This window comes from Rhinoderma darwinii, chromosome 4, assembly GCF_050947455.1.
Source record: "Rhinoderma darwinii isolate aRhiDar2 chromosome 4, aRhiDar2.hap1, whole genome shotgun sequence".
Lineage (NCBI taxonomy): Eukaryota > Metazoa > Chordata > Amphibia > Anura > Rhinodermatidae > Rhinoderma > Rhinoderma darwinii.
The window spans coordinates 2,336,084-2,361,476 of record NC_134690.1 but is presented as its reverse complement, the minus strand read 5'-3'; the positions used below and the strand labels follow the sequence as shown (position 1 = coordinate 2,361,476).

The following is a 25,393-nucleotide window of genomic DNA, read 5'->3' as shown; positions in this document are numbered from 1 at the left end:
TCACTATACACAAGGGGGGATTGCTGTCTGTGCAGAGACTCTTCCCAGCGCCCTATAGGCTGCAGGCCTAACGTGGCCTGCAGCCTATAGTATTCATTTGTATCTGCGTCCTGATGACGCAGATACAAGTAAATGTGGCTGTCACTAACACAGGTGCCAGTGATGCCATCGGGCATGAGGTGGCCCGTGCCTCCATGAATGTTAAAGGCCGGGGAGCGCGGGCCGCCTCGAGCTCCGTAGCAGCCGCAGGAGGTGAGCCCTGGGCAATTGCCCAGCTTGCCCCCCCCCTAACGCTGGACCTGCCTTTAACCTAGTAAATGGCAGAGCTGGGAGATACCTCCCTGCTCTGCCATAGCGTTCAATAGTATCTGTGTCCTAAAGATGCAGATACTATTAAATGTGACGTCACTGCCGCTGTAGTAGCCATAGCGGCTGCTAGCGGCATGGGTGGACCAGGGGGCTGTGACGGTGGGCGGCACGGTTCTACTCATGCTGCGGGCCCCGTAACAGCCGCTTGATTTTTAAGTAAGACTCATGAATGGAGAAATTCTGAATTTCTCCTACCCTGCAAGCTGGGCTGCTTTCCAAGATAGATGCCTAATATCCGTTTCAGTAAGTGGTTTAAAGGTTTAGTCCCTTTAAAATCACATTTAAATTCCAAGTAGGAAAAAGGGTTTTCTTATCTAAGGATAGTCTGTAGGCAGCTACAAAATACCATAATGCCAGATCCTGATGAAACCTGAACCTTCAGTGTGCTCGGTTTTAAGCCTTTTTCAAGACCGGCATAGAGAAAATCCCAAATTTGTGCCAAGTTTAGATGATTAGGTGTTTTATCCTTAGATAAAAAAAAGGATTTTTTTTCCAAACTTTATTGTAGATAGCGTTTGTCTCTTATTTCCTACTACTTTGCAGTGTAAGGATCACTGCTTCCGATAAATCTCTGGAATTTAATATAGCGGCTCCAGTAAGCAAGCTGCTGGCTTGGGTTGTTGAGGGTCCAGATGGAAAATTAAGTCCTGAAAAATAAGGTCCTGAGAAACTCGGAGGATCCATGGATCTGAAAGTTTCAGGTTGTTTTTTCAGGTTGTTTAGCAATCTGAACCATGTCCTTTTTGGCTAGAAGGGGCAATTATTTTTATAACATCTACTCTGATCTTTTGTAAAGTTCTGGGAATAATAGGGATGGGAGGAAAGGCGCACGCCAGACTGAAATCCCACTTGTGGACTAGAGCATCTACTCCCAAGCTTTTTTCCTGGGTTTTAATTAAACCAATTTTGGAGTTGTTGAGCTTTTCTGATCTGAAAACAAATCCACTTCCGGAAAACCGCCGCTTCTGAGTGATCTGATAAATACACCGCGTTACAAATTATTATGCAAATGTTATTTTTCGCTGATTTTCCTAAATAGTCGATGCAAATGACAGTCAGTATAATCTTCAAGCCATCAACCGTTGGAGTATAATGCAAATTTTATTGAAGAAATCTCCTAATGATAACAGATTTTATTTTTAGAAGTAATAAACTCAAAACGCACTGTTTCAAATTATTATGCACAACAGAGATCAAAACATTTTAAAGGTTGTAAAGAGAACTAAAATGGTCATTTGTGTAATTTGCAGCATCAGGAGGTCATATTTACAGAAATCAAAAGCTCTTTCAATCAAAAAAAACTTACCAGGCCAAGTTACATGTTACATAGGACCCCTTCTCTGATATCACCTTCACAATTCTTGCATCCATTGAATTTGAGAGTATTTGGACAGTTTCTGCTTGTATATCTTTGCAGGATGTGAGAATAGCCTCCCAGAGCTTCTGTTTTGATGTGAACTGCCTCCCACCCTCATAGATATTTTTCTTGAGGATGCTCCAAAGGTTCTCAATAGGGTTGAGGTCAGGGGAACATGGGGACCACACCATGAGTTTATCTCCTTTTATGCCCATAGCAGCCAATGACACAGAGTTATTCTTTGCAGCATGAGATGGTGCATTGTCATGCATGAAGATAATTTTGCTACGGAAGGCACGGTTCTTCTTTTTGTACCACGGAAGAAAGTGGTCAGTCATAAACTCTACGTACTTTGCAGAGGTCATTTTCACACCGTCAGGGACCTTAAAGGGGCCTACCAGCTCTCTCCCCATGATTCCAGCCCAAAACATGACTCTGCCACCTCCTTACTGACGTTGCAGCCTTGTTGGGACATGGTGGCCATTCACCAACCATCCACTACTCCATCCATCTGGACCATCCAGGGTTGCATGGCACTCATCAGTAAACAACACGGTTTGAAAATTAGTCTTCATGTATTTCTGAGCCCACTGCAACCGTTTCTGCTTGTGAGCATTGTTTAGGGGTGGCCAAATAATAGCTTTATGCACACTTGCAAACCTCTGGAGGATCCTACACCTTGAGGTTCGCGGGACTCCAGAGGCACCAGCGGCTTCAAATACCTGTTTGCTGCTTTGCAATGGCATTTTAGCAGCTGCTCTCCTAATCCTATTAATTCTCTGGCAGAAACCTTCCTGATTATGCCTGTATCTGAACGAACCCGTCTGTGCTCTGAATCAGCCACAAATCTTTTCACAGTACGATGATGACGCTTAAGTTTTCTTGAAATATCCAATGTTTTCATACCTTGTCCAAGGTATTCCACTATTTCACGCTTTTCGGCAGCAGAGAGATCCTTTTTCTTTCCCATACTGCTTGAAACCTGTGGCTGCTTAATAATGTGGAACATTCTTCTTTAGTAGTTTTCCTTTGATTGGGCACACCTGGCAAACTAATTGTGTCTGAGATTGATTACAATGATCCAAAGAGCCCTAAGACACAATACCATCCATGAGTTTCATTGAAAAACGAATAATTAAATATTTATGACACTTAATTTGGAACACGGTGTACACTCTGTTTCAGTCACCGCTCGGTCTGTTTCAAGTCTCTTTGACTTTGAAAATCTGCTTGTAGATCCACAGAGATTTTTAGAAGCAGGGCTCTCAAGGACTTTAGACAAAGTTCTGTCTAGGAAATATTTTTTGGACCATGGATTGTAAGATTTCCTGTCTGGTACCCCCTTGATGTCTCAGATAAGCCACCATAGTTTTGTTGTCCGAGTATAAATGAGAGTCCAGGAGAAGATGTTCTGTTGCCCTCATGGTCTCTAATTGTAACGTCTATGGCCAAGGGCCGTCGTTCTGACGGCCCCGGCCATGGACATCTGTGTTCCCGGTGGCATCCCCCTCCAGGGAGACTCTGGCACTCTCTTCCGGGTCCTGGGACTGTTTCCCGCAGGGCGCGCGCACCCGCGTGTGCATGGCCTTAAAGGGCCAGTACGTGTCCAGCTGTTATTAATCAGTATTAGCCCAGAATGCGGCTGAACTATAAAAGGGGCTCTGCCCACTTGATCCTTGACTGAGCGTTGTTGTTGACCTAAAGTTTGTCTTGCAAATGGTTTTCCAGTGTTTTCCAGTTCCCAGTGTTACCCGTTCCTGCTGCCTGTACCCTGTATCCCGTGCTACTGTGCCTCTGTGCATCTACTGTGAAAGTCAAGTCGTGTCTTCCGCTGCATCTACAGTGAGAGTCAAGTTGTGTTCCCGCTACTGTCTACATTGCCTCAGGTACCCTTTCTGGACTATAGACATTGTTTTGTACCTAGTTGCCAGCTGCTATCCCGCTACGCAGTACGGCCCAGTGGGTCCACACCCCGCACCATGACACTAATATAGCTTTCAGTTCTCATAAGTTGGAGGACTATTGACTTACCTTTAGGGACCAGGTCCCCTGAAACGGGTCCTAAGCCACTATTGATCGCTAACCTGTCTTGCTTGCATTCATCGTGATGGGGACAACTGGAAATGAGTGTCTGGAAACTCCATTCCCCAAATTCTGAGGTTGTAGTCACCATAGTAGAGCTCTCTTGACAGGTCCTGTAATAAATGTTTTGTCCTAAGATTAGATTGATTTGTTTCACTGAGAAGGTATGGATGCTTGTGGAGCCCAGGCCAAACTCTACATGTTAGGGAACCCAGTAATTACATGGTGGTTCTTATAGAGACCTGTCTTTAGTGGATTAGGAAAGAAATTTTTTTCCCTCAAGGAGATTTTCTTGGCTAAGAGTAGAAAATACATTTTGTCTGTGGGAATCTAACAGAACTCCCAGAAACACTTTGAGCCTAGCTGGACATAGATTTTTTTTTGTACTTATTTTCCATCCTAAATTCTTTAAAATTTTAGAGGTTTTGGAGATTTTTTGTAAAAGATACATACAGTAGAGCTTGAAAGTTTGTGAACCATCAGAATTTTATATATTCCTGCACAAATTTGACCTAAAACTACATCAGATTTTCACACAAGTCCTAAAAGTAGATAAAGAGAACCAAATCAAACAAACGAGTCACAAATATTACACTTGGTCATTTATTTATTGAGGAAAATTATCCAATATCACATGTCTGTGAGTGGCAAAAGTATGTGAACCTTTCATTATGATGTGTGACCCCCTTCTGCAGTAATACCTGCATCTAAATGTCTAAACTTAATTGGTGATTAGTTCTGCACATTGGCGTGGAAGAATTTTACCCCATTTCTCCGTACAATGCAGCTTCAGCTCTGCTTGTGGCTTCCCCCCATGAACTGCTCGCTTCAGGTTCTTCCACGACATTTCTATTAGGTTATTAATAAATTTATTCTTCTTTAAACATTCTCTGGTAGAACGACTTGTGTGTTGAGTGTCATTGTCTTGCTTCATGATCCACGTTCTCGAGATTCAGCTCACAGACAGATGACCTAAGAATTTACTGGTATAATTCAGAATTGATTGTTCTATCAATAATGGCGGCCGTCCTGGCCCAGATGCAGCACAACAGGCCCAAGACCATGATACCACCACCACCACCACCACTGTGTCTCACAGATGTATGAGGTTAACGCTTCTCATTTAAACCATAAAGCTCTATTCAGTCTCATCCGTCCACCAAACATTGTTCCAGTAGCTCCGGCTTGTCCAGGTGATCTTTAGCAATCTGCAGACGGGCAGAAACGTTCTTTATTGAAGACAAAATCTTATATTTGTGACTCGTTTGTTTGAATTGGTTCTCTTTATCTACTTTTAGGACTTGTGTTAAAACCAATGTAGTTTTAGATCAAATTTATGCAGAAATATAGAGAATTGTAAAGGATTCACAATCTTTCAACCACCACTGAAGTTGCTGGATCCACTAGGCGGTCACCCAGATAGGGTACAACATGGATGTTTTGATTTCTTAGAAGAGCCACTACCTCTGATTTTACTTTGGTGAAGATTCTCAGAGCTGAAGAAATCCAGAACGCAAGTGTATTGAGTACATATTGGAGAATTTGCTGATTTTGAAGAATTGCAAATCTCAGAAATTTTCGGTAAACAGCTGGATTGGAATATAGTAGTATGCGTCTTGAAGATCCACTGTTGTCATCATGAAGTCTTCTCCTATTAATGGAATGGTGGATTTCATGGACTCCATTTTGAATTTGTGGTAAGACACAAAGTTTGTTAAGTGGTTTCAGATTTATTATTATCCTGTATGTACAATGAGAAAATAGTGACCGCTATCTCTCTCTTCTGTTGATACCGTTAATATGACCTTCTGATATAAAAGGTTCTGGACACCTTCTCCTAGGGAAATCTGGTGAGTATGTGCTGGCAGATGAGTGACAACCATATGTGGGGGGATAGGATACAAATTCTATCTTGACCCCTTGTGAAATAGAGGACAGGATCCATTGATTGTTCGTATTTTTTTAATATTGGTCTAAACCCCAAAATTCTGCCCCCACGATTATGACGTCATAGGTGGTCATGATTGTGCTTCTGATTAAACAGAATGTTTCTGATTTTTCCCCTTCCCCCTTGGAGTAGCTCTATCTTTCAGACCTCCTCATGAGACATCATTTTAAATACATTTTTTTTCCCCAAAATTGTTTGCCTGTATTTAAGTAGCTGTACCTTCAACAACGCCAGACAATATTTACCCTGAAGATGGGGCTAGTCCTTTCCTGAAAACGGTCGGATCCATTTTATATCATTTTATCATGTTTTAGCAAGTTATACTTTCCGAGCTTTGTTTGGTTTTTGTTTCTTTCAAATGAAATAATAAGACTTTTACTTACACCTCCTGCCCAATATGGAGTTGTATTAATATCAGCCCCTCCAAATATCGCACTATTTTTTCCTACAAAATTCTATATATGGATAAGGTATTTGCACTACCAACCCCTGCAGGAAGGATGGCACCAGCTGTGACAATCTACACACATCAATAGGTATTGTGCTCCAAGCAAAATACTAAAAGGTGATTTTACTAACCTACAGCTACATGTCTGCTGACCTTTGTTTAAAAAAAAAACATTTCACCATGAATCACTGGTCTCCTCTTTTTCATTGAGCTATTTTATCACTATGGTTTCTTATTAGTGGACTGTGTTATCTCCCTCACCTCTCCCTGCCTGCAGGATCCCTGTATTTTCTTATTAGTGGACTGTGTTATCTCCCCCACCTCTCCCTGCCTGCAGGATCCCTGTATTTTCTTATTAGTGGACTGTGTTATCTCCCCCACCTCTCCCTGCCTGCAGGATCCCTGTATTTTCTTATTAGTGGACTGTGTTATCTCCCCCACCTCTCCCTGCCTGCAGGATCCCTGTATTTTCTTATTAATGGACTGTGTTATCTCCCCCACCTCTCCCTGCCTGCAGGATCCCTGTATTTTCTTATTAGTGGACTGTGTTATCTCCCCACCTCTCCCTGCCTGCAGGATCTCTGTATTTTCTTGTTAGTGGACTGTGTTATCTCCCCCACCTCTCCCTGCCTGCAGGATCTCTGTATATTCTTGTTAGTGGACTGTGTTATCTCCCCCACCCCTCCCTGCCTGCAGGATCTCTGTATTTTCTTATTAGTGGACTGTGTTATCTCCCCCACCTCTCCCTGCCTGCAGGATCTCTGTATTTTCTTATTAGTGGACTGTGTTATCTCCCCCACCTCTCCCTGCCTGCAGGATCTCTGTATTTTCTTATTAGTGGACTGTGTTATCTCCCCCACCTCTCCCTGCCTGCAGGATCTCTGTATTTTCTTATTAGTGGACTGTGTTATCCCCCCACCTCTCCCTGCCTGCAGGATCTCTGTATTTTCTTATTAGTGGACTGTGTTATCTACCCACCTCTCCCTGCCTGCAGAATCTCTGTATTTTCTTATTAGTGGACTGTGTTATCCCCCCACCTCTCCCTGCCTGCAGGATCTCTGTATTTTCTTATTAGTGGACTGTGTTATCTCCCCCACCTCTCCCTGCCTGCAGGATCTCTGTATTTTCTTATTAGTGGACTGTGTTATCCCCCCTCCTCTCCCTGCCTGCAGGATCTCTGTATTTTCTTATTAGTGGACAGTGTTATCTCCCCCACCTCTCCCTGCCTGCAGGATCTCTGTATTTTCTTATTAGTGGACTGTGTTATCTCCCCACCTCTCCCTGCCTGCAGGACCTCTGTATTTTCTTATTAATGGACTGTGTTATCTCCCCCACCTCTCCCTGCCTGCAGGATATCTGTATTTTCTTATTAGTGGACTGTGTTATCTCCCTCACCTCTCCCTGCCTGCAGGATCTCTGTATTTTCTTATTAGTGGACTGTGTTATCTCCCCCACCTCTCCCTGCCTGCAGGATCTCTGTATTTTCTTATTAGTGGACTGTGTTATCTCCCCCACCTCTCCCTGCCTGCAGGATCCCTGTATTTTCTTATTAGTGGACTGTGTTATCTCCCCCACCTCTCCCTGCCTGCAGGATCTCTGTATTTTCTTATTAGTGGACTGTGTTATCCCCCCACCTCTCCCTGCCTGTAGGATCCCTGTATTTTCTTATTAGTGGACTGTGTTATCTCCCCCACCTCTCCCTGCCTGCAGGATCTCTGTGTTTTCTTATTAGTGGACTGTGTTATCTCCCTCACCTCTCCCTGCCTGCAGGATCTCTGTATTTTCTAATTAGTGGACTGTGTTATCTCCCTCACCTCTCCCTGCCTGCAGGATCTCTGTATTTTCTTATTAGTGGACTGTGTTATCTCCCCCACCTCTCCCTGCCTGCAGGATCTCTGTATTTTCTTATTAGTGGACTGTGTTATCTCCCCCACCTCTCCCTGCCTGCAGGATCTCTGTATTTTCTTATTAGTGGACTGTGTTATCCCCCCACCTCTCCCTGCCTGTAGGATCCCTGTATTTTCTTATTAGTGGACTGTGTTATCTCCCCCACCTCTCCCTGCCTGCAGGATCTCTGTGTTTTCTTATTAGTGGACTGTGTTATCTCCCTCACCTCTCCCTGCCTGCAGGATCTCTGTATTTTCTAATTAGTGGACTGTGTTATCTCCCTCACCTCTCCCTGCCTGCAGGATCTCTGTATTTTCTTATTAGTGGACTGTGTTATCTCCCCCACCTCTCCCTGCCTGCAGGATCTCTGTATTTTCTTATTAGTGGACTGTGTTATCTCCCCCACCTCTCCCTGCCTGCAGGATCTCTGTATTTTCTTATTAGTGGACTGTGTTATCCCCCCACCTCTCCCTGCCTGCAGGATCTCTGTATTTTCTTATTAGTGGACTGCGTTATCTCCCCCACCTCTCCCTGCCTGCAGGATCCCTGTATTTTCTTATTAGTGGACTGTGCTATCCCCCCACCTCTCCCTGCCTGCAGGATCTCTTTATTTTCTTATTAGTGGACTGTGTTATCCCCCCACCTCTCCCTGCCTGCAGGAACTCTGTATTTTCTTATTAGTGGACTGTGTTATCTCCGTCACCTCTCCCTGCCTGCAGGATCCCTGTATTTTCTTATTAGTGGACTGTGTTATCTCCTCACCTCTCCCTGCCTGCAGAATCTCTGTATTTTCTTATTAGTGGACTGTGTTATCTCCCTCACCTCTCCCTGCCTGCAGGAACTCTGTATTTTCTTATTAGTGGACTGTGTTATCTCCCTCACCTCTCCCTGCCTGCAGGATCCCTGTATTTTATTATTAGTGGACTGTGTTATCTCCCCCACCTCTCCCTGCCTGCAGGAACTCTGTATTTTCTTATTAGTGGACTGTGTTATCTCCGTCACCTCTCCCTGCCTGCAGGATCCCTGTATTTTCTTATTAGTGTACTGTGTTATCTCCCTCACCTCTCCCTGCCTGCAGGATCCCTGTATTTTCTTATTAGTGTACTGTGTTATCTCCCTCACCTCTCCCTGCCTGCAGGATCCCTGTATTTTCTTATTAGTGTACTGTGTTATCTCCCCCACCTCTCCCTGCCTGCAGGATCTCTGTATTTTCTTATTAGTGGACTGTGTTATCTCCGTCACCTCTCCCTGCCTGCAGGAACTCTGTATTTTCTTATTAGTGGACAGTGTTATCTCCCCCACCTCTCCCTGCCTGCAGGATCCCTGTATTTTCTTATTAGTGGACTGTGTTATCCCCCCACCTCTCCCTGCCTGCAGGATCTCTGTATTTTCTTATTAGTGGACAGTGTTATCTCCGTCACCTCTCCCTGCCTGCAGAATCTCTGTATTTTCTTATTAGTGGACTGTGTTATCTCCCCCACCTCTCCCTGCCTGCAGGATCTCTGTGTTTTCTTATTAGTGGACTGTGTTATCTCCCCCACCTCTCCCTGCCTGCAGGAACTCTGTATTTTCTTATTAGTGGACTGTGTTATCTCCGTCACCTCTCCCTGCCTGCAGGATCCCTGTATTTTCTTATTAGTGTACTGTGTTATCTCCCTCACCTCTCCCTGCCTGCAGGATCCCTGTATTTTCTTATTAGTGTACTGTGTTATCTCCCTCACCTCTCCCTGCCTGCAGGATCCCTGTATTTTCTTATTAGTGTACTGTGTTATCTCCCCCACCTCTCCCTGCCTGCAGGATCTCTGTATTTTCTTATTAGTGGACTGTGTTATCTCCGTCACCTCTCCCTGCCTGCAGGAACTCTGTATTTTCTTATTAGTGGACAGTGTTATCTCCCCCACCTCTCCCTGCCTCAGGATCCCTGTATTTTCTTATTAGTGGACTGTGTTATCCCCCCACCTCTCCCTGCCTGCAGGATCTCTGTATTTTCTTATTAGTGGACAGTGTTATCTCCGTCACCTCTCCCTGCCTGCAGAATCTCTGTATTTTCTTATTAGTGGACTGTGTTATCTCCCCCACCTCTCCCTGCCTGCAGGATCTCTGTGTTTTCTTATTAGTGGACTGTGTTATCTCCCTCACCTCTCCCTGCCTGCAGGATCTCTGTATTTTCTAATTAGTGGACTGTGTTATCTCCCTCACCTCTCCCTGCCTGCAGGATCTCTGTATTTTCTTATTAGTGGACTGTGTTATATCCCCCACCTCTCCCTGCCTGCAGGATCTCTGTATTTTCTTATTAGTGGACTGTGTTATCTCCCCCACCTCTCCCTGCCTGCAGGATCTCTGTATTTTCTTATTAGTGGACTGTGTTATCTCCCCCACCTCTCCCTGCCTGCAGGATCCCTGTATTTTCTTATTAGTGGACTGTGTTATCCCCCCACCTCTCCCTGCCTGCAGGATCTCTTTATTTTCTTATTAGCACACTGTGTTATCCCCCCACCTCTCCCTGCCTGCAGGAACTCTGTATTTTCTTATTAGTGGACTGTGTTATCTCCGTCACCTCTCCCTGCCTGCAGGATCCCTGTATTTTCTTATTAGTGGACTGTGTTATCTCCTCACCTCTCCCTGCCTGCAGAATCTCTGTATTTTCTTATTAGTGGACTGTGTTATCTCCCTCACCTCTCCCTGCCTGCAGGAACTCTGTATTTTCTTATTAGTGGACTGTGTTTTTCTCCCTCACCTCTCCCTGCCTGCAGGATCCCTGTATTTTATTATTAGTGGACTGTGTTATCTCCCCCACCTCTCCCTGCCTGCAGGAACTCTGTATTTTCTTATTAGTGGACTGTGTTATCTCCGTCACCTCTCCCTGCCTGCAGGATCCCTGTATTTTCTTATTAGTGTACTGTGTTATCTCCCTCACCTCTCCCTGCCTGCAGGATCCCTGTATTTTCTTATTAGTGTACTGTGTTATCTCCCCCACCTCTCCCTGCCTGCAGGATCTCTGTATATTCTTATTAGTGGACTGTGTTATCTCCCCCACCTCTCCTGCCTGCAGGATCTCTGTATTTTCTTATTAGTGGACTGTGTTATCTCCCCACCTCTCCCTGCCTGCAGGATCTCTGTATTTTCTTATTAGTGGACTGTGTTATCTCCCTCACCTCTCCCTGCCTGCAGGATCCCTGTATTTTCTTATTAGTGTACTGTGTTATCTCCCCCACCTCTCCCTGCCTGCAGGATCTCTGTATTTTCTTATTAGTGGACTGTGTTATCTCCGTCACCTCTCCCTGCCTGCAGGAACTCTGTATTTTCTTATTAGTGGACAGTGTTATCTCCCCCACCTCTCCCTGCCTGCAGCATCTCTATATTTTCTTATTAGTGGACTGTGTTATCTCCCCCACCTCTCCCTGCCTGCAGGATCTCTGTATTTTCTTATTAGTGGACTGTGTTATCTCCCTCACCTCTCCCTGCCTGCAGGATCCCTGTATTTTCTTATTAGTGGACTGTGTTATCTCCCCCACCTCTCCCTGCCTGCAGGATCTCTGTATTTTCTTATTAGGTGACTGTGTTATCTCCATCACCTCTCCCTGCCTGCAGGACCTCTGTATTTCCTTATTAGTGGACTGAGTTATCTCCCTCACCTCTCCCTGCCTGCAGGATCCCTGTATTTTCTTATTAGTGGACTGTGTTATCTCCCCCACCTCTCCCTGCCTGCAGGACCTCTGTATTTTCTTATTAGTGGACTGTGTTATCTCCCTCACCTCTCCCTGCCTGCAGGATCTCTGTATTTTCTTATTAGTGGACTGTGTTATCTCCCCCACCTCTCCCTGCCTGCAGGATCTCTGTATTTTCTTATTAGTGGACTGTGTTATCTCCGTCACCTCTCCCTGCCTGTAGGATCCCTGTATTTTCTTATTAGTGGACTGTGTTATCTCCCTCACCTCTCCCTGCCTGCAGGATCTCTGTATTTTCTTATTAGTGGACTGTGTTATCTCCCTCACCTCTCCCTGCCTGCAGGATCCCTGTATTTTCTTATTAATGGACTGTGTTATCTCCCCCACCTCTCCCTGCCTGCAGGAACTCTGTATTTTCTTATTAGTGGACTGTGTTATCTCCCTCACCTCTCCCTGCCTGCAGGATCTCTGTATTTTCTTATTAATGGACTGTGTTATCTCCCTCACCTCTCCCTGCCTGCAGGATCTCTGTATTTTCTTATTAGTGGACTGTGTTATCTCCCCCACCCCTCCCAGCCTGCAGGATCTCTGTATATTCTTATTAGTGGACTGTGTTATCTCCCCCACCTCTCCCTGCCTGCAGGATCTCTGTATTTTCTTATTAGGTGACTGTGTTATCTCCATCACCTCTCCCTGCCTGCAGGATCTCTGTATTTTATTATTAGTGGACTGTGTTATCCCCGTCACCTCTCCCTGCCTGCAGAATCTCTGTAATTTGTTATTACTGGACTGTGTTATCTCCCCCACCTCTCCCTGCCTGCAGGATCTCTGTATTTTCTTATTAGGTGACTGTGTTATCTCCCCCACCTCTCCCTGCCTGCAGGATCTCTGTATTTTCTTATTAGTGGACTGTGTTATCTCCCCCACCTCTCCCTGCCTGCAGGATCTCTGTATTTTCTTATTAGTGGACTGTGTTATCTCCCCCGCCTCTCCCTGCCTGCAGGCACTCTGTATTTTCTTATTAGTGGACTGTGTTATCTCCCCCACCTCTCCCTACCTGCAGGATCTCTGTAGTTTCTTATTAGTGGACTGTGTTATCTCCCCACCTCTCCCTGCCTGCAGGATCTCTGTATTTTCTTATTAGTGGACTGTGTTATCTCCTCCACCTCTCCCTGCCTGCAGAATCTCTGTATTTTCTTATTAGTGGACTGTGTTATCCCCCCACCTCTCCCTGCCTGCAGGATCTCTGTATTTTCTTATTAGTGGACTGTGTTATCTCCCCCACCTCTCCCTGCCTGCATGATCTCTGTATTTTCTTATTAATGGACTGTGTTATCCCCCCACCTCTCCCTGCCTGCAGGATCTCTGTATTTTCTTATTAGTGGACTGTGTTATCTCCTCACCTCTCCCTGCCTGCAGGACCTCTGTATTTTCTGATTAGTGGACTGTGTTATCTCCCCCACCTCTCCCTGCCTGCAGGACCTCTGTATTTTCTTATTAGTGGACTGTGTTATCTCCCTCACCTCTCCCTGCCTGCAGGATCCCTGTATTTTCTTGTTAGTGGACTGTGTTATCTCCTCACCTCTCCCTGCCTGCAGGACCTCTGTATTTTCTTGTTAGTGGACTGTGTTATCTCCTCACCTCTCCCTGCCTGCAGGATCCCTGTATTTTCTTATTAGTGGACTGTGTTATCTCCCCCACCTCTCCCTGCCTGCAGGACCTCTGTATTTTCTTATTAGTGGACTGTGTTATCTCCCTCACCTCTCCCTGCCTGCAGGATCCCTGTATTTTCTTGTTAGTGGACTGTGTTATCTCCTCACCTCTCCCTGCCTGCAGGACCTCTGTATTTTCTTGTTAGTGGACAGTGTTATCTCCCCCACCTCTCACTGCCTGCAGGATCTCTGTATTTTCTTATTAGTGGACTGTGTTATCTCCTCACCTCTCCCTGCCTGCAGGATCCCTGTATTTTCTTATTAGTGGACTGTGTTATCTCCCCCACCTCTCCCTGCCTGCAGGATCTCTGTATTTTCTTATTAGTGGACTGTGTTATCTCCCCCACCTCTCCCTGCCTGCAGGATCTCTGTATTTTCTTATTAGTGGACTGTGTTATCTCCTCCACCTCTCCCTGCCTGCAGGATCTCTGTATTTTCTTATTAGTGGACTGTGTTATCTCCCTCACCTCTCCCTGCCTGCAGGACCTCTGTATTTTCTTATTAGTGGACTGTGTTATCTCCCTCACCTCTCCCTGCCTGCAGGATCTCTGTATTTTCTTATTAGTGGACAGTGTTATCTCCCTCACCTCTCCCTGCCTGCAGGATCTCTGTATTTTCTTATTAGTGGACTGTGTTATCTCCCCCACCTCTCCCTGCCTGCAGGAACTCTGTATTTTCTTATTAGTGGACTGTGTTATCTCCGTCACCTCTCCCTGCCTGTAGGATCCCTGTATTTTCTTATTAGTGAACTGTGTTATCTCCCCCACCTCTCCCTGCCTGCAGGATCCCTGTATTTTCTTATTAGTGGACTGTGTTATCTCCCTCACCTCTCCCTGCCTGCAGGATCTCTGTATTTTCTTATTAGTGGACTGTGTTATCTCCCTCACCTCTCCCTGCCTGCAGGATCCCTGTATTTTCTTATTAATGGACTGTGTTATCTCCCCCACCTCTCCCTGCCTGCAGGAACTCTGTATTTTCTTATTAGTGGACTGTGTTATCTCCCTCACCTCTCCCTGCCTGCAGGATCTCTGTATTTTCTTATTAATGGACTGTGTTATCTCCCTCACCTCTCCCTGCCTGCAGGATCTCTGTATTTTCTTATTAATGGACTGTGTTATCTCCCCCACCTCTCCCAGCCTGCAGGATCTCTGTATTTTCTTATTAGTGGACTGTGTTATCTCCACCACCTCTCCCTGCCTGCAGGATCTCTGTATATTCTTATTAGTGGACTGTGTTATCTCCCCCACCTCTCCCTGCCTGCAGGATCTCTGTATTTTATTATTAGTGGACTGTGTTATCCCCGTCACCTCTCCCTGCCTGCAGAATCTCTGTAATTTGTTATTACTGGACTGTGTTATCTCCCCCACCTCTCCCTGCCTGCAGGATCTCTGTATTTTCTTATTAGGTGACTGTGTTATCTCCCCCACCTCTCCCTGCCTGCAGGATCTCTGTATTTTCTTATTAGTGGACTGTGTTATCTCCCTCACCTCTCCCTGCCTGCAGGATCTCTGTATTTTCTTATTAGTGGACTGTGTTATCTCCCTCACCTCTCCCTGCCTGCAGGATCTCTGTAGTTTCTTATTAGTGGACTGTGTTATCTCCCCACCTCTCCCTGCCTGCAGGATCTCTGTATTTTCTTGTTAGTGGACTGTGTTATCCCCCCACCTCTCCCTGCCTGCAGGATCTCTGTATTTTCTTATTAGTGGACTGTGTTATCTCCCCCACCTCTCCCTGCCTGCATGATCTCTGTATTTTCTTATTAATGGACTGTGTTATCTCCTCCACCTCTCCCTGCCTGCAGGATCTCTGTATTTTCTTATTAGTGTACTGTGTTATCTCCCCCACCTCTCCCTGCCTGCAGGATCTCTGTATTTTCTTATTAGTGGACTGTGTTATCTCCTCACCTCTCCCTGCCTGCAGGATCCCTGTATTTTCTTGTTAGTGGACTGTGTTATCTCCTCACCTCTCCCTGCCTGCAGGACCTCTGTATTTTCTTGTTAGTGGACTGTGTTATCTCCTCACTTCTCCCTGCCTGAGGGACCTCTGTATTTTCTTGTTAGTGGACTGTGTTATCTCCTCACCTCTCCCTGCCTGCAGGACCTCTGTATTTTCTTGTTAGTGGACTGTGTTATCTCCTCACCTCTCCCTGCCTGCAGGATCTCTGTATTTTCTTATTAGTGGACTGTGTTATCTCCCCACCTCTCCCTGCCTGCAGGATCTCTGTATTTTCTTATTAGTGGACTGTGTTATCTCCCCACCTCTCCCTGCCTGCAGGATCTCTGTATTTTCTTGTTAGTGGACTGTGTTATCTCCTCACCTCTCCCTGCCTGCAGGATCTCTGTATTTTCTTATTAGTGGACTGTGTTATCTCCCCCACCTCTCCCTGCCTGCAGGATCCCTGTATTTTCTTGTTAGTGGACTGTGTTATCTCCGTCACCTCTCCCAGCCTGCAGGATCTCTGTATTTTCTTATTAGTGGACTGTGTTATCTCCCTCACCCCTCCCTGCCTGCAGGATCTCTGTATTTTCTTATTAGTGGACTGTGTTATCTCCCCACCTCTCCCTGCCTGCAGGATCTCTGTATTTTCTTATTAGGAGACTGTGTTATCTCCCCCACCTCTCCCTGCCTGCAGGATCTCTGTATTTTCTTATTAGTGGACTGTGTTATCTCCCCACCTCTCCCTGCCTGCAGGATCTCTGTATTTTCTTATTAGTGGACTGTGTTATCTCCTCACCTCTCCCTGCCTGTAGCATCCCTGTATTTTCTTATTAGTGGACTGTGTTATCTCCCCCACCTCTCCCTGCCTGCAGGACCTCTGTATTTTCTGATTAGTGGACTGTGTTATCTCCGTCACCTCTCCCTGCCTGCAGGACCTCTGTATTTTCTTATTAGTGGACTGTGTTATCTCCCCCACCTCTCCCTGCCTGCAGGATCCCTGTATTTTCTTATTAGTGGACTGTGTTATCTCCCCACCTCTCCCTGCCTGCAGGATCTCTGTATTTTCTTATTAGTGGACTGTGTTATCTCCTCACCTCTCCCTGCCTGTAGCATCCCTGTATTTTCTTATTAGTGGACTGTGTTATCTCCCCACCTCTCCCTGCCTGCAGGACCTCTGTATTTTCTTGTTAGTGGACTGTGTTATCTCCTCACCTCTCCCTGCCTGCAGGATCTCTGTATTTTCTTATTAGTGGACTGTGTTATCTCCCCACCTCTTCCTGCCTGCAGGATCTCTGTATTTTCTTATTAGTGGACTGTGTTATCTCCCCCACCTCTCCCTGCCTGCAGGATCTCTGTATTTTCTTATTAGTGGACTGTGTTATCTCTCCCACCTCTCCCTGCCTGCAGGATCTCTGTATTTTCTTATTAGTGGACTGTGTTATCTCCCCACCTCTCCCTGCCTGCAGGATCTCTGTATTTTCTTATTAGTGGACGGTGTTATCTCCTCACCTCTCCCTGCCTGTAGCATCCCTGTATTTTCTTATTAGTGGACTGTGTTATCTCCCCCACCTCTCCCTGCCTGCAGGAACTCTGTATTTTCTGATTAGTGGACTGTGTTATCTCCCCCACCTCTCCCTGCCTGCAGGATCTCTGTATTTTCTGATTAGTGGACTGTGTTATCTCCCCACCTCTCCCTGCCTGCAGGATCTCTGTATTTTCTGATTAGTGGACTGTGTTATCTCCCCACCTCTCCCTGCCTGCAGGACCTCTGTATTTTCTTATTAGTGGACTGTGTTATCTCCCCCACCTCTCCCTGCCTGCAGGACCTCTGTATTTTCTTTTTAGTGGACTGTGTTATCTCCCCCACCTCTCCCTGCCTGCAGGATCTCTGTATTTTATTATTAGGTGACTGTGTTATCTCCACCACCTCGGAAAGGCCCAGCAGATATGGAGACCCACGATTTCCTTTAAAGCAGGTTCCTATGGTCTATAAGTTTGCATTAACAAAGTTGTGAGAAGTACAAGGTCTGTGTTTGTTATAAGTGGACTGTGTAATCCCCCCACCCCTCCCTGCCTTCAGGATCTCTGTAATTTGTTATTAGTGGACTGTGTTATCTCCCCACATCTTGTTTACAGGTGTGTACCTTGTATTAATAGTATGTGGACATAGAATGATCCTACTGAGGTGACGGAGAAGACGGGATCATTTCCCTGACACTAAAAGTCATCACCTATTGTTCTGGCTCAAATGTGAGAACATTGTTCACTTTTGTGGGAAATAACAAGTTGGCGGCTTTCTATTTATCGGACTCTTCTATGTGGGTTCTCGGATATCTGGCCCTTTTATCTACACCTTTCATTACTGCTTCTTCTGCTGTTGTTTCAGTGTCCGGCCACTAGGTGGTGGGGGACTGTCTCATTTTGCTATGGGGCTGAATGTTTATATTTAGCCTCTCTCTAGTACAGAGAATACAGATGAATATTTACCTATATTTGTGTAATAAGGAGCCCATCATCCTTGAAGCCTATGGAGAAAGATCATGTTTATATAAGGGAGGGGTCAGTCTGAGTCTCAGTCTTGGAGAAGAGGTTTGCATACTATAAGGGAGGGGTCAGTCTGACTCTCAGCATCTATGACGTGGTCGATTTTGGGAATTTACGGTTTACATTTAAAAAGCCTCCTGGGCCTATGATTGGTCCAGGATAAAACATATTGTCATTATATGCTATTGGTCAAATCAAATCCAAATTACCGTCATATTGTAAATATTGTAAACAATTGTCTGGAATCCAGCTGCTCCTACTTATTAGATATTATTGGAATGGTTTGATGAATAAACGCCAGAAAAGGATTTTGAGCATAGAAAGCACGGTCTCATGTGTCATCTATTCTCTCTCTCTATATATATATATACAAATACAATACAAATTTCAGTCTAATATATTTTGGCTCAGTTGTAGTTGCCCCTTCTTTGTGCCTCTTGGTATCACCTGAGGTTTTCCTGCTCTGTCTCATTAAGCTACGACTGGTGGAGCAGAAGACGGTGAACACTTCAGAGTTGTCACAGGTCTCATGATGACGTCCCGCTCTTTCCATTCTCTAATCATAGACGTTGCTGTATAAATCTCCATCCCGTGGCTTTTCTATACCCTTGTCCCAGAGTTGTATGGAGAGGTCTTCTGTCTTTCTAGTGTTGGCTTTGAAAGTCGCTGCAATTGGAAGTTCCAGATATAGATGTGATATTATATAATATAATTACTGCCCTCAGCTCCATGTATCACCAGTACACTGAGGATTTAGTGGTCATATTAAGGAGTCACTTATTCTATTATGTTCTACTGATCAGGGTCATTGATGGTACGTGATGTCTCAGGGCAGGCGGACCTCCCCATCTATGTTCCTCTGAGGATCACTTAGGACAATGTACAAGGTGGGTGGAATAATTCAGATTTATTGCATGTCACATGACACAGTAGGGTGCGCGGTTTTATTTTAGTGGAGAAACCTAATTTCATGGTGTCCATTCCCAAGATGCACTTGTGCAGGAAATGTAGAACCTCCAAACACCCGATTCTGCAGCCAACATCACAGCACTTCTGGTTGTGATCTCAGGCGGTGTCACCGCTGCTCTGAGCCTTAGGGTGAGGATCCGGGCACTTGACAAAGGTGTTGACCACTGGGCACCATTTCTACACCGAGATCCCTGCAATGAAGAAAAGGGTTAAAAGTTCTCCATTGATCCAGAGGTAGCAGTCATTCCTGGGCCCCTCTGCCGCATAAGTAGACCCCAGTATTACAAACGGCTCCTAGTAGGTGGGAGACTTTTAAGGATTTGGCATTAAGGCCCAGGAGATTCTGGCTGGTAGAACAGGTTCCTTACAATGAAGAGCCCATTTTCAGTGAAGCTGGTGGTCTCCTGGTGGGATTCTGTCTGAGAACTATCTTACATTATGTCATGTTCGACTTCTCCTCCAGGCATCAGCCTCCAGGTACTGAACCTTCTTATTACAGTAACCAGATTTGAGAATTGATTTTCCAGGCTTGAGATTTGCAGATAATCAGAGTGAGGCCCCATGCACACGACCGTAAAAAAACATCTGTTTTTGCGGACCGCAATTGCGGTCCGCAAAAACGGACCCATTCACTTTCATTGAACGCGGACACCTTTCCGTAGCACTACGGAAGGGTGTCCGTGCCGTGGAAATTTTCCGGGAATTATGGAACATGTCCGTTCTTTTGCATTTTGCGGGCCGTGCTCTCATACTTTGTATGGGAGCACGGCCCCAAAATGCGTCTGTCAGTCGGCGGCCGTGATTGCGGACACGGTCGTGTGAATGGGGCCTGATAATATAATCTCCTCCAGACACTTCCCCAGCATACGTTATAACTCTGCTCTACTCACAGTCCTTTAAGTCCGTGCACTCCTTGCGGCACAGTGGGGTGCAGCACTTCTTGTCTCCAGGACATTCTTCATCAGAGTTACAAAGAGGTTTGGGTGGGGGAGACTTGCACCGGGTCCTTGTGATGGGGCAGGTTCCAGGTTTTTCTGCAATATACGTTATAGACTGAAACACTGCAAGAATGGTGGAAGTAATGTACACTATTCCAATGTCTGATACCCAAGTAGTATCACTATATACCAGAGAGTTCCGAGCTGCTCTTTATCAAAAGATTGTAGCCTGTGCTGTAAGTTATTTCACCCCCTCCTGGTGATGCATCGGAAAGTCACACCACCCATCCCGGGACAGAAGGTGGGGACAACCGAACTCTCCAAGTCCTCCCGGCAGTTCATCAGCAGGTACAGGATGTGTCCACCGTGCCATATATTACAGACTGCTGATAATGCCCCCGGTGTCTACTGCAAGGCAATGGTGAGGATCTGCCCCTGTTCTTTTACTGGATCACCCCTGCCTATAAATGGCCAATTGTGGTATTAGGGTTTTCTGTATAGACATAGCACAGCTGTATTTGTTGTTCAGCTGGTTCTTGTGTCCATCGTGCTCATTCAGTGAGTTAGCTCAGATATTTATCTCCCATCCTATGGAGAATTAGTGATAACATATTGGGATATTACGGCTCTACTGTGCTGTCAAACTTAGCTCTGCTACATGTGTATATTCAATTCCTTAACATAGGAGCAGATGTTCACCTTCGGTTCACGTGATTAAATCTAAAGTTCTATAAATTATTACTAAGATGTGAGTGTACGACTGGAGATTGTCATATTTACCATTCTTAACATCCAGACACTGCAGGGTGTCACCGGACAGGCAGCATTTCTGCTTCAGCGGGCAGTCAGAGTCTCGGTTGCACAGGGTCTTTTCTAGGTTGATGCAGGACAAGTTCTCCAGACTGGTGGGACACACCCCAGCGTGTTCTGTGGAGATAAAATATAGGACATATCATCTGTGTGTTCATACACCGCCACTGAATGTAGATTATAAACAGTCCTCCACCTCCATTATTATCCCTATAGAAATAGGGACCGGTGTAAAGAGGAGCCTGGTCACATCTATGGAGGGCTACCAAGACTTATCCTGCAGCTGCCTAGCACCCTCTGCACCCACACATTAGGAAGTCTGGAGAAATATTTACAATAAATAACTTCAGTTATCAGCAGAGTTACCCTTTATGTCTGACCTTTTCCATCTATAGGAGTTGGAGGTTAATATCGAAATTAAGATTTTGAGGAAGCCCCAAACTCTTAAAGGAAGAACAATGAGAACTTTCCATCTTAGATGAAGAAAAAACTGTACGAGAAGATCGAGGCAAGAAATAGAACCACCAAGGACAACTCCAGATGGTGGGAAGCCATGGTAAATGGGGCTGTGCGGCTCCTGCTGGAGGTTGATGCATTGTTTGGGTGCTGTATTTCAAAGTAAGAAGCTCGGGGTGGGGGCAATGATCTCTCCAGGGGTCTCCAGACTCTGCGATAAGAACCACAATACATCACAGGAAACAATGACCCTTCCTGTGGTGCCTATGACATTCATTCCTGTTTGAGTCTTTTAATTTCCATATCTGGTCACCAGTGCTTTTCCCTCCACCATATTTATGTACATTGCTGTTACCTTTTTCGGGGGACACACATTTCTGTCCACACTGGTCGCAGCACTTCTTATTGTCGGAGCAGTCACTGTCCGTCTTGCACTCTGCTTCTGGCAAAATCTTAGGGCACTTTTTCTTTAGTGCTGGGCATTGTCCGGGCTTCACTATAAGAGGAAGAGAAAGAAGAAGATGAAGAAGAAGAAAGGCCTCTGGTCAGACCGGAGTCTCCTTATATTGGACTTTGATTTATCATTTGAACATCACACATTTTCACCTGGGTATTACACCATCTTGGCACGACTATGTCTGTCACTCAAGACCTTCAATGTTAAGTCAACTCTGCTGTATGAGGCAGATCACTCTTCCTCATTGGTGGCCCCAGGAACATCTCCACTCTCAACAATACTCCTCTGTGCAAGGTCTGGTACTCACTAGCTCTGCTGAAACTACAGCTCCCAGGATGCTTTGACAGTCACAAGCTGAGAGTTGTAGTTTCACCACAGGTTGCAGATTACTGGTCTAGTGGGAACTCTACCTGTCACACAGGTGTGGGTGGGTTGTCATTACAGCACTGGCGTTAATATAGGGGGAGCATTAATCTGAGACTGGGCTGATGCCTGAAATTAAACGTCAGCACAATCCAAGTGAATGGAGTAAGTGACGTCTCTCACCAGTGTCAGCCCGTCCACTACCTTCTGAGACATTGGCCTGTAGGAAAAGATGCAAATCAGAGGACATACATAGAAGAGAGGAAACCTCATAGAAAACATCATAATGGGCTCAATCATATGGCGTTATAGACCTTGATATTCCATTGTCGTTTGATGACTGGCCTAGAAGGGGAGACGAGTGGAAAAGACATGTAACGAGTTACCAGTTCCTGGATTTTCCAGCTTATAGAAGTGGAGATCTATGTGCTGATTATTTCCCTTGAGTTAACAAATGTCCCTATTACTCATGAAGGTCTATGTACAATCTACTAGAGACTTTTTGGTGGAACATGAGTGACGGGCTTAGGCCGGGTCTAGAGATCTGGTCCAGGAAACATTGTATTACATCGTCACCATTGAGTCACATGAGATCGTCAGAATAATAAGAGGAAGTCACATTATGTAGAAGTGGACGGACTATAACTTATCTGATGTATGTGGAGGTAAAATAGTGCAATGGTCATATGATGAGACCTGATATTTATGACTGTACAGTAGCAGCGACCGACTAATAGATCTAAATCCAACTCCTCAAAGGGAAGTCAACTCATGCCATGATTGCCCAGCCAGCAAAGCCAGATCATAATGGCCAAAAGAGAATATCTACCTCCCGAAGGTCTCAACCATTAAGTTCCATCCAGTCCTTCCAGACACACCTAGCAGCAACATATGGGAGCATCACCAATTTCTTTCCCCAGGGACCTCCAGCGTTTCATCACAGCTTAATAGTCGCCCCCTTACCAGTGGCATAGCTATAGGAGTCACAGCGGTCACAGTTGTGACCAGGCCCTGTAGACAGGCAGGTCCCGCACCATCTCTGACCTCAGTTACTGTGGTCGTTATGTAGTAAGCTACACGGGCTCCTGTTACTTCAATAACAGTATGTTTACCCCGTTATGCTTTTGAGTTGGGTTCTGGGTCGGCAGTGCTGAGTCCCGAAGCTGTTCAGCATCAGGACATTGTATGTGTGGCGCACAAAACGTTATAATGCTGAATAGTATCATGATCTAGTGTTGTGCCCAGAAATGAGGAGGACCCAATTCCAGAGTGGGGAGAGTAATTACAAGGATACTTAGGATGAGACACATCAGCTCAGCCTGATAGGCCTATAATGAGAGTATTATGTGTGATACTCTCTACTGAGTCACTGTATTTAATCCTATCATGTATAATACTGCCTGCTGTGCTATGTATCTAATCCTCTCATGTGTGATACTGTCCGCTGAGTAGTGTATCTAAGCCTATAATGTATGGTACTGTCTGCTGAGCTGTGTATCTAATCCTATCATGTGTGATACTGTCTGCTGAGCTGTGTATCTAATCCTATCATGTGTGATACTGTCTGCTGAGCTGTGTATCTAATTCTATCTTGTGTGATACTATCTGCTGAGCCACTGTATCTAATTCTATCTAATCCTGAGACTCCAGAAACGCTCCAGACTTTAGGTGATGCATCTACGGGTCACATAAGAGACACTGTGATGCTGCTCTGAAAGTCACGGGCAGGCTGCGGCTGATGACAATGAAGAGAAATTGGGGGAGGGACAAGAAGAACTTTTGCACCGTGGCCCATGAGCGTTTAGCTACGTCCCTGCCCCTCACCTTTCACTGTTGGAGTGCACTGGCGTTGACAGTTAGAACAGCAGCAACGGTCACTTCCTGGGCACTGATTATCTGTGTGGCAGTTTGAGGGGGAGGGTCGCACATAAATACAGATTGAGTTGTCGAAGTATGGGCAGGGATTCATCTTATCTGCAAAGAGATAACAGGGTAGATGTAATTATTTTTGTAGTTATTAACGTTCACCTCTAGATGACTCCAATATTAACAATTCTCCAGTACTGCCACCAAGGTGGTCTCTGCTAGTAACGATAATCCCCTCTGTACTGACACCTGTAGTCCCCACTTGTAACTGTGATTTCCTCCAATACTGACCCCTGTGCTCCTCACTAGTAACTGTGATCTCCTCCAACACTGATCCCTGTGATCCTCACTAGTAACTGTGATCCCCTCCAATACTGACCACTGTGGTACCCCACTAGTAACTGTAATCCCCTCCAATACTGACCCCTTTGGTCCCCACCAGTAACTGTGATCCCCTCCGATGCTGACCCTTGTGGTCCTCACTAGTAACTGTGATCCCCTTCGATACTGACCCCTAGGTACTCCACTACTAACTGTGATCCCCTTCAATACTGACCACTATGCTCCCCACTAGTAACTGTAATCTCGGCAATTCTGAAACCAGTCGCATCCCTACAGGTGCAAGTTTGATTATTTAATTATCCACCTCACAGCCCTCATAGGAAAACTGATTATGAATAATTTTCATCTCATCCCATTTACCTTCTAGGGGAAGCAGGCAGCGCTTCCTACAGCCAGAATAACAGCATTTGCTCTTCCCCTTGCAGTCTTGGTCTATGTCACATTCATTTTCATAAATCATGGAATCTTGACAGGTCGGGTAGTCTACGTCTGCAGGACAAGTCCCCGGCTTCTCTGAAATCCAACCATTGATATGTAATAAGACAAGCAGCAACGAGAAGAGACACAGGGCACAGCGAAGGTCACAGGTCAACCGGGGTGTAATCATTTATCATTGTGAAGATATTCTAATGTCCTTCTAGTCCATATCTGGGGTTCTGAATAATAAACGTGGTGCATCTCATGGGAGTTATATTCTGTGAGGTAATTTATTATAAAACGATTGATACATGACCCCCCTAATATTGTGTATTGATTATTTTCATGTTCACATGGTTTATACTCATGGGTTGGAACATTAGTTGTACCTCTCAGGTAAAAGGGGTTCTCCAATTCAGAAAACACATTTTCATATACCTATTCATAAACATATACTTCATTAGGGCGTTAATAGAGCCTGAATAGAATGTTCTCTGTTCAGGATTTACAACTCTTGGCCCCAGTGGAGAACAGTTACTTAGATTGTCTCTCTCTCTGGAGGACCTGCCCTGTCCGGCATTACACAAACAACACATTTGTACGTGCACTGTGTAATGCTTCATTTCTCCTGAGTGGGGCTATAGGAAAATACAACACTTACTGCCAGGTTTCCCCACAGATCACTGCTGATTGCTGGGGCTCCCAACACCAGGATACATTGTGATCTGCTTATTACCAATGTACCTTATAAACAAGTACTGATTATCGTAAGCGGAGGACGATGAAGCTCCCCAAGCCAAAGAGAACCAAAATGTAAAAATA

General features: G+C 45.4%; 1 protein-coding gene across 1 annotated transcript; it reads right to left on the bottom strand.

The window, feature by feature from the left end:
• Nucleotides 1-18,845: 18,845 nt before the first annotated feature.
• On the bottom strand, nucleotides 18,846-24,677 carry LOC142760594 (uncharacterized). Its single transcript, XM_075863784.1, has 6 exons — nucleotides 24,515-24,677; nucleotides 23,771-23,920; nucleotides 21,482-21,622; nucleotides 20,641-20,787; nucleotides 19,813-19,956; nucleotides 18,846-19,113 (listed from the first exon to the last, which is right to left on the bottom strand). Exons 1-6 carry the CDS (start codon nucleotides 24,612-24,614, stop codon nucleotides 19,100-19,102), a joined length of 696 nt encoding a protein of 231 aa, XP_075719899.1. The 5' UTR covers nucleotides 24,615-24,677; the 3' UTR covers nucleotides 18,846-19,099.
• Nucleotides 24,678-25,393: the final 716 nt, after the last annotated feature.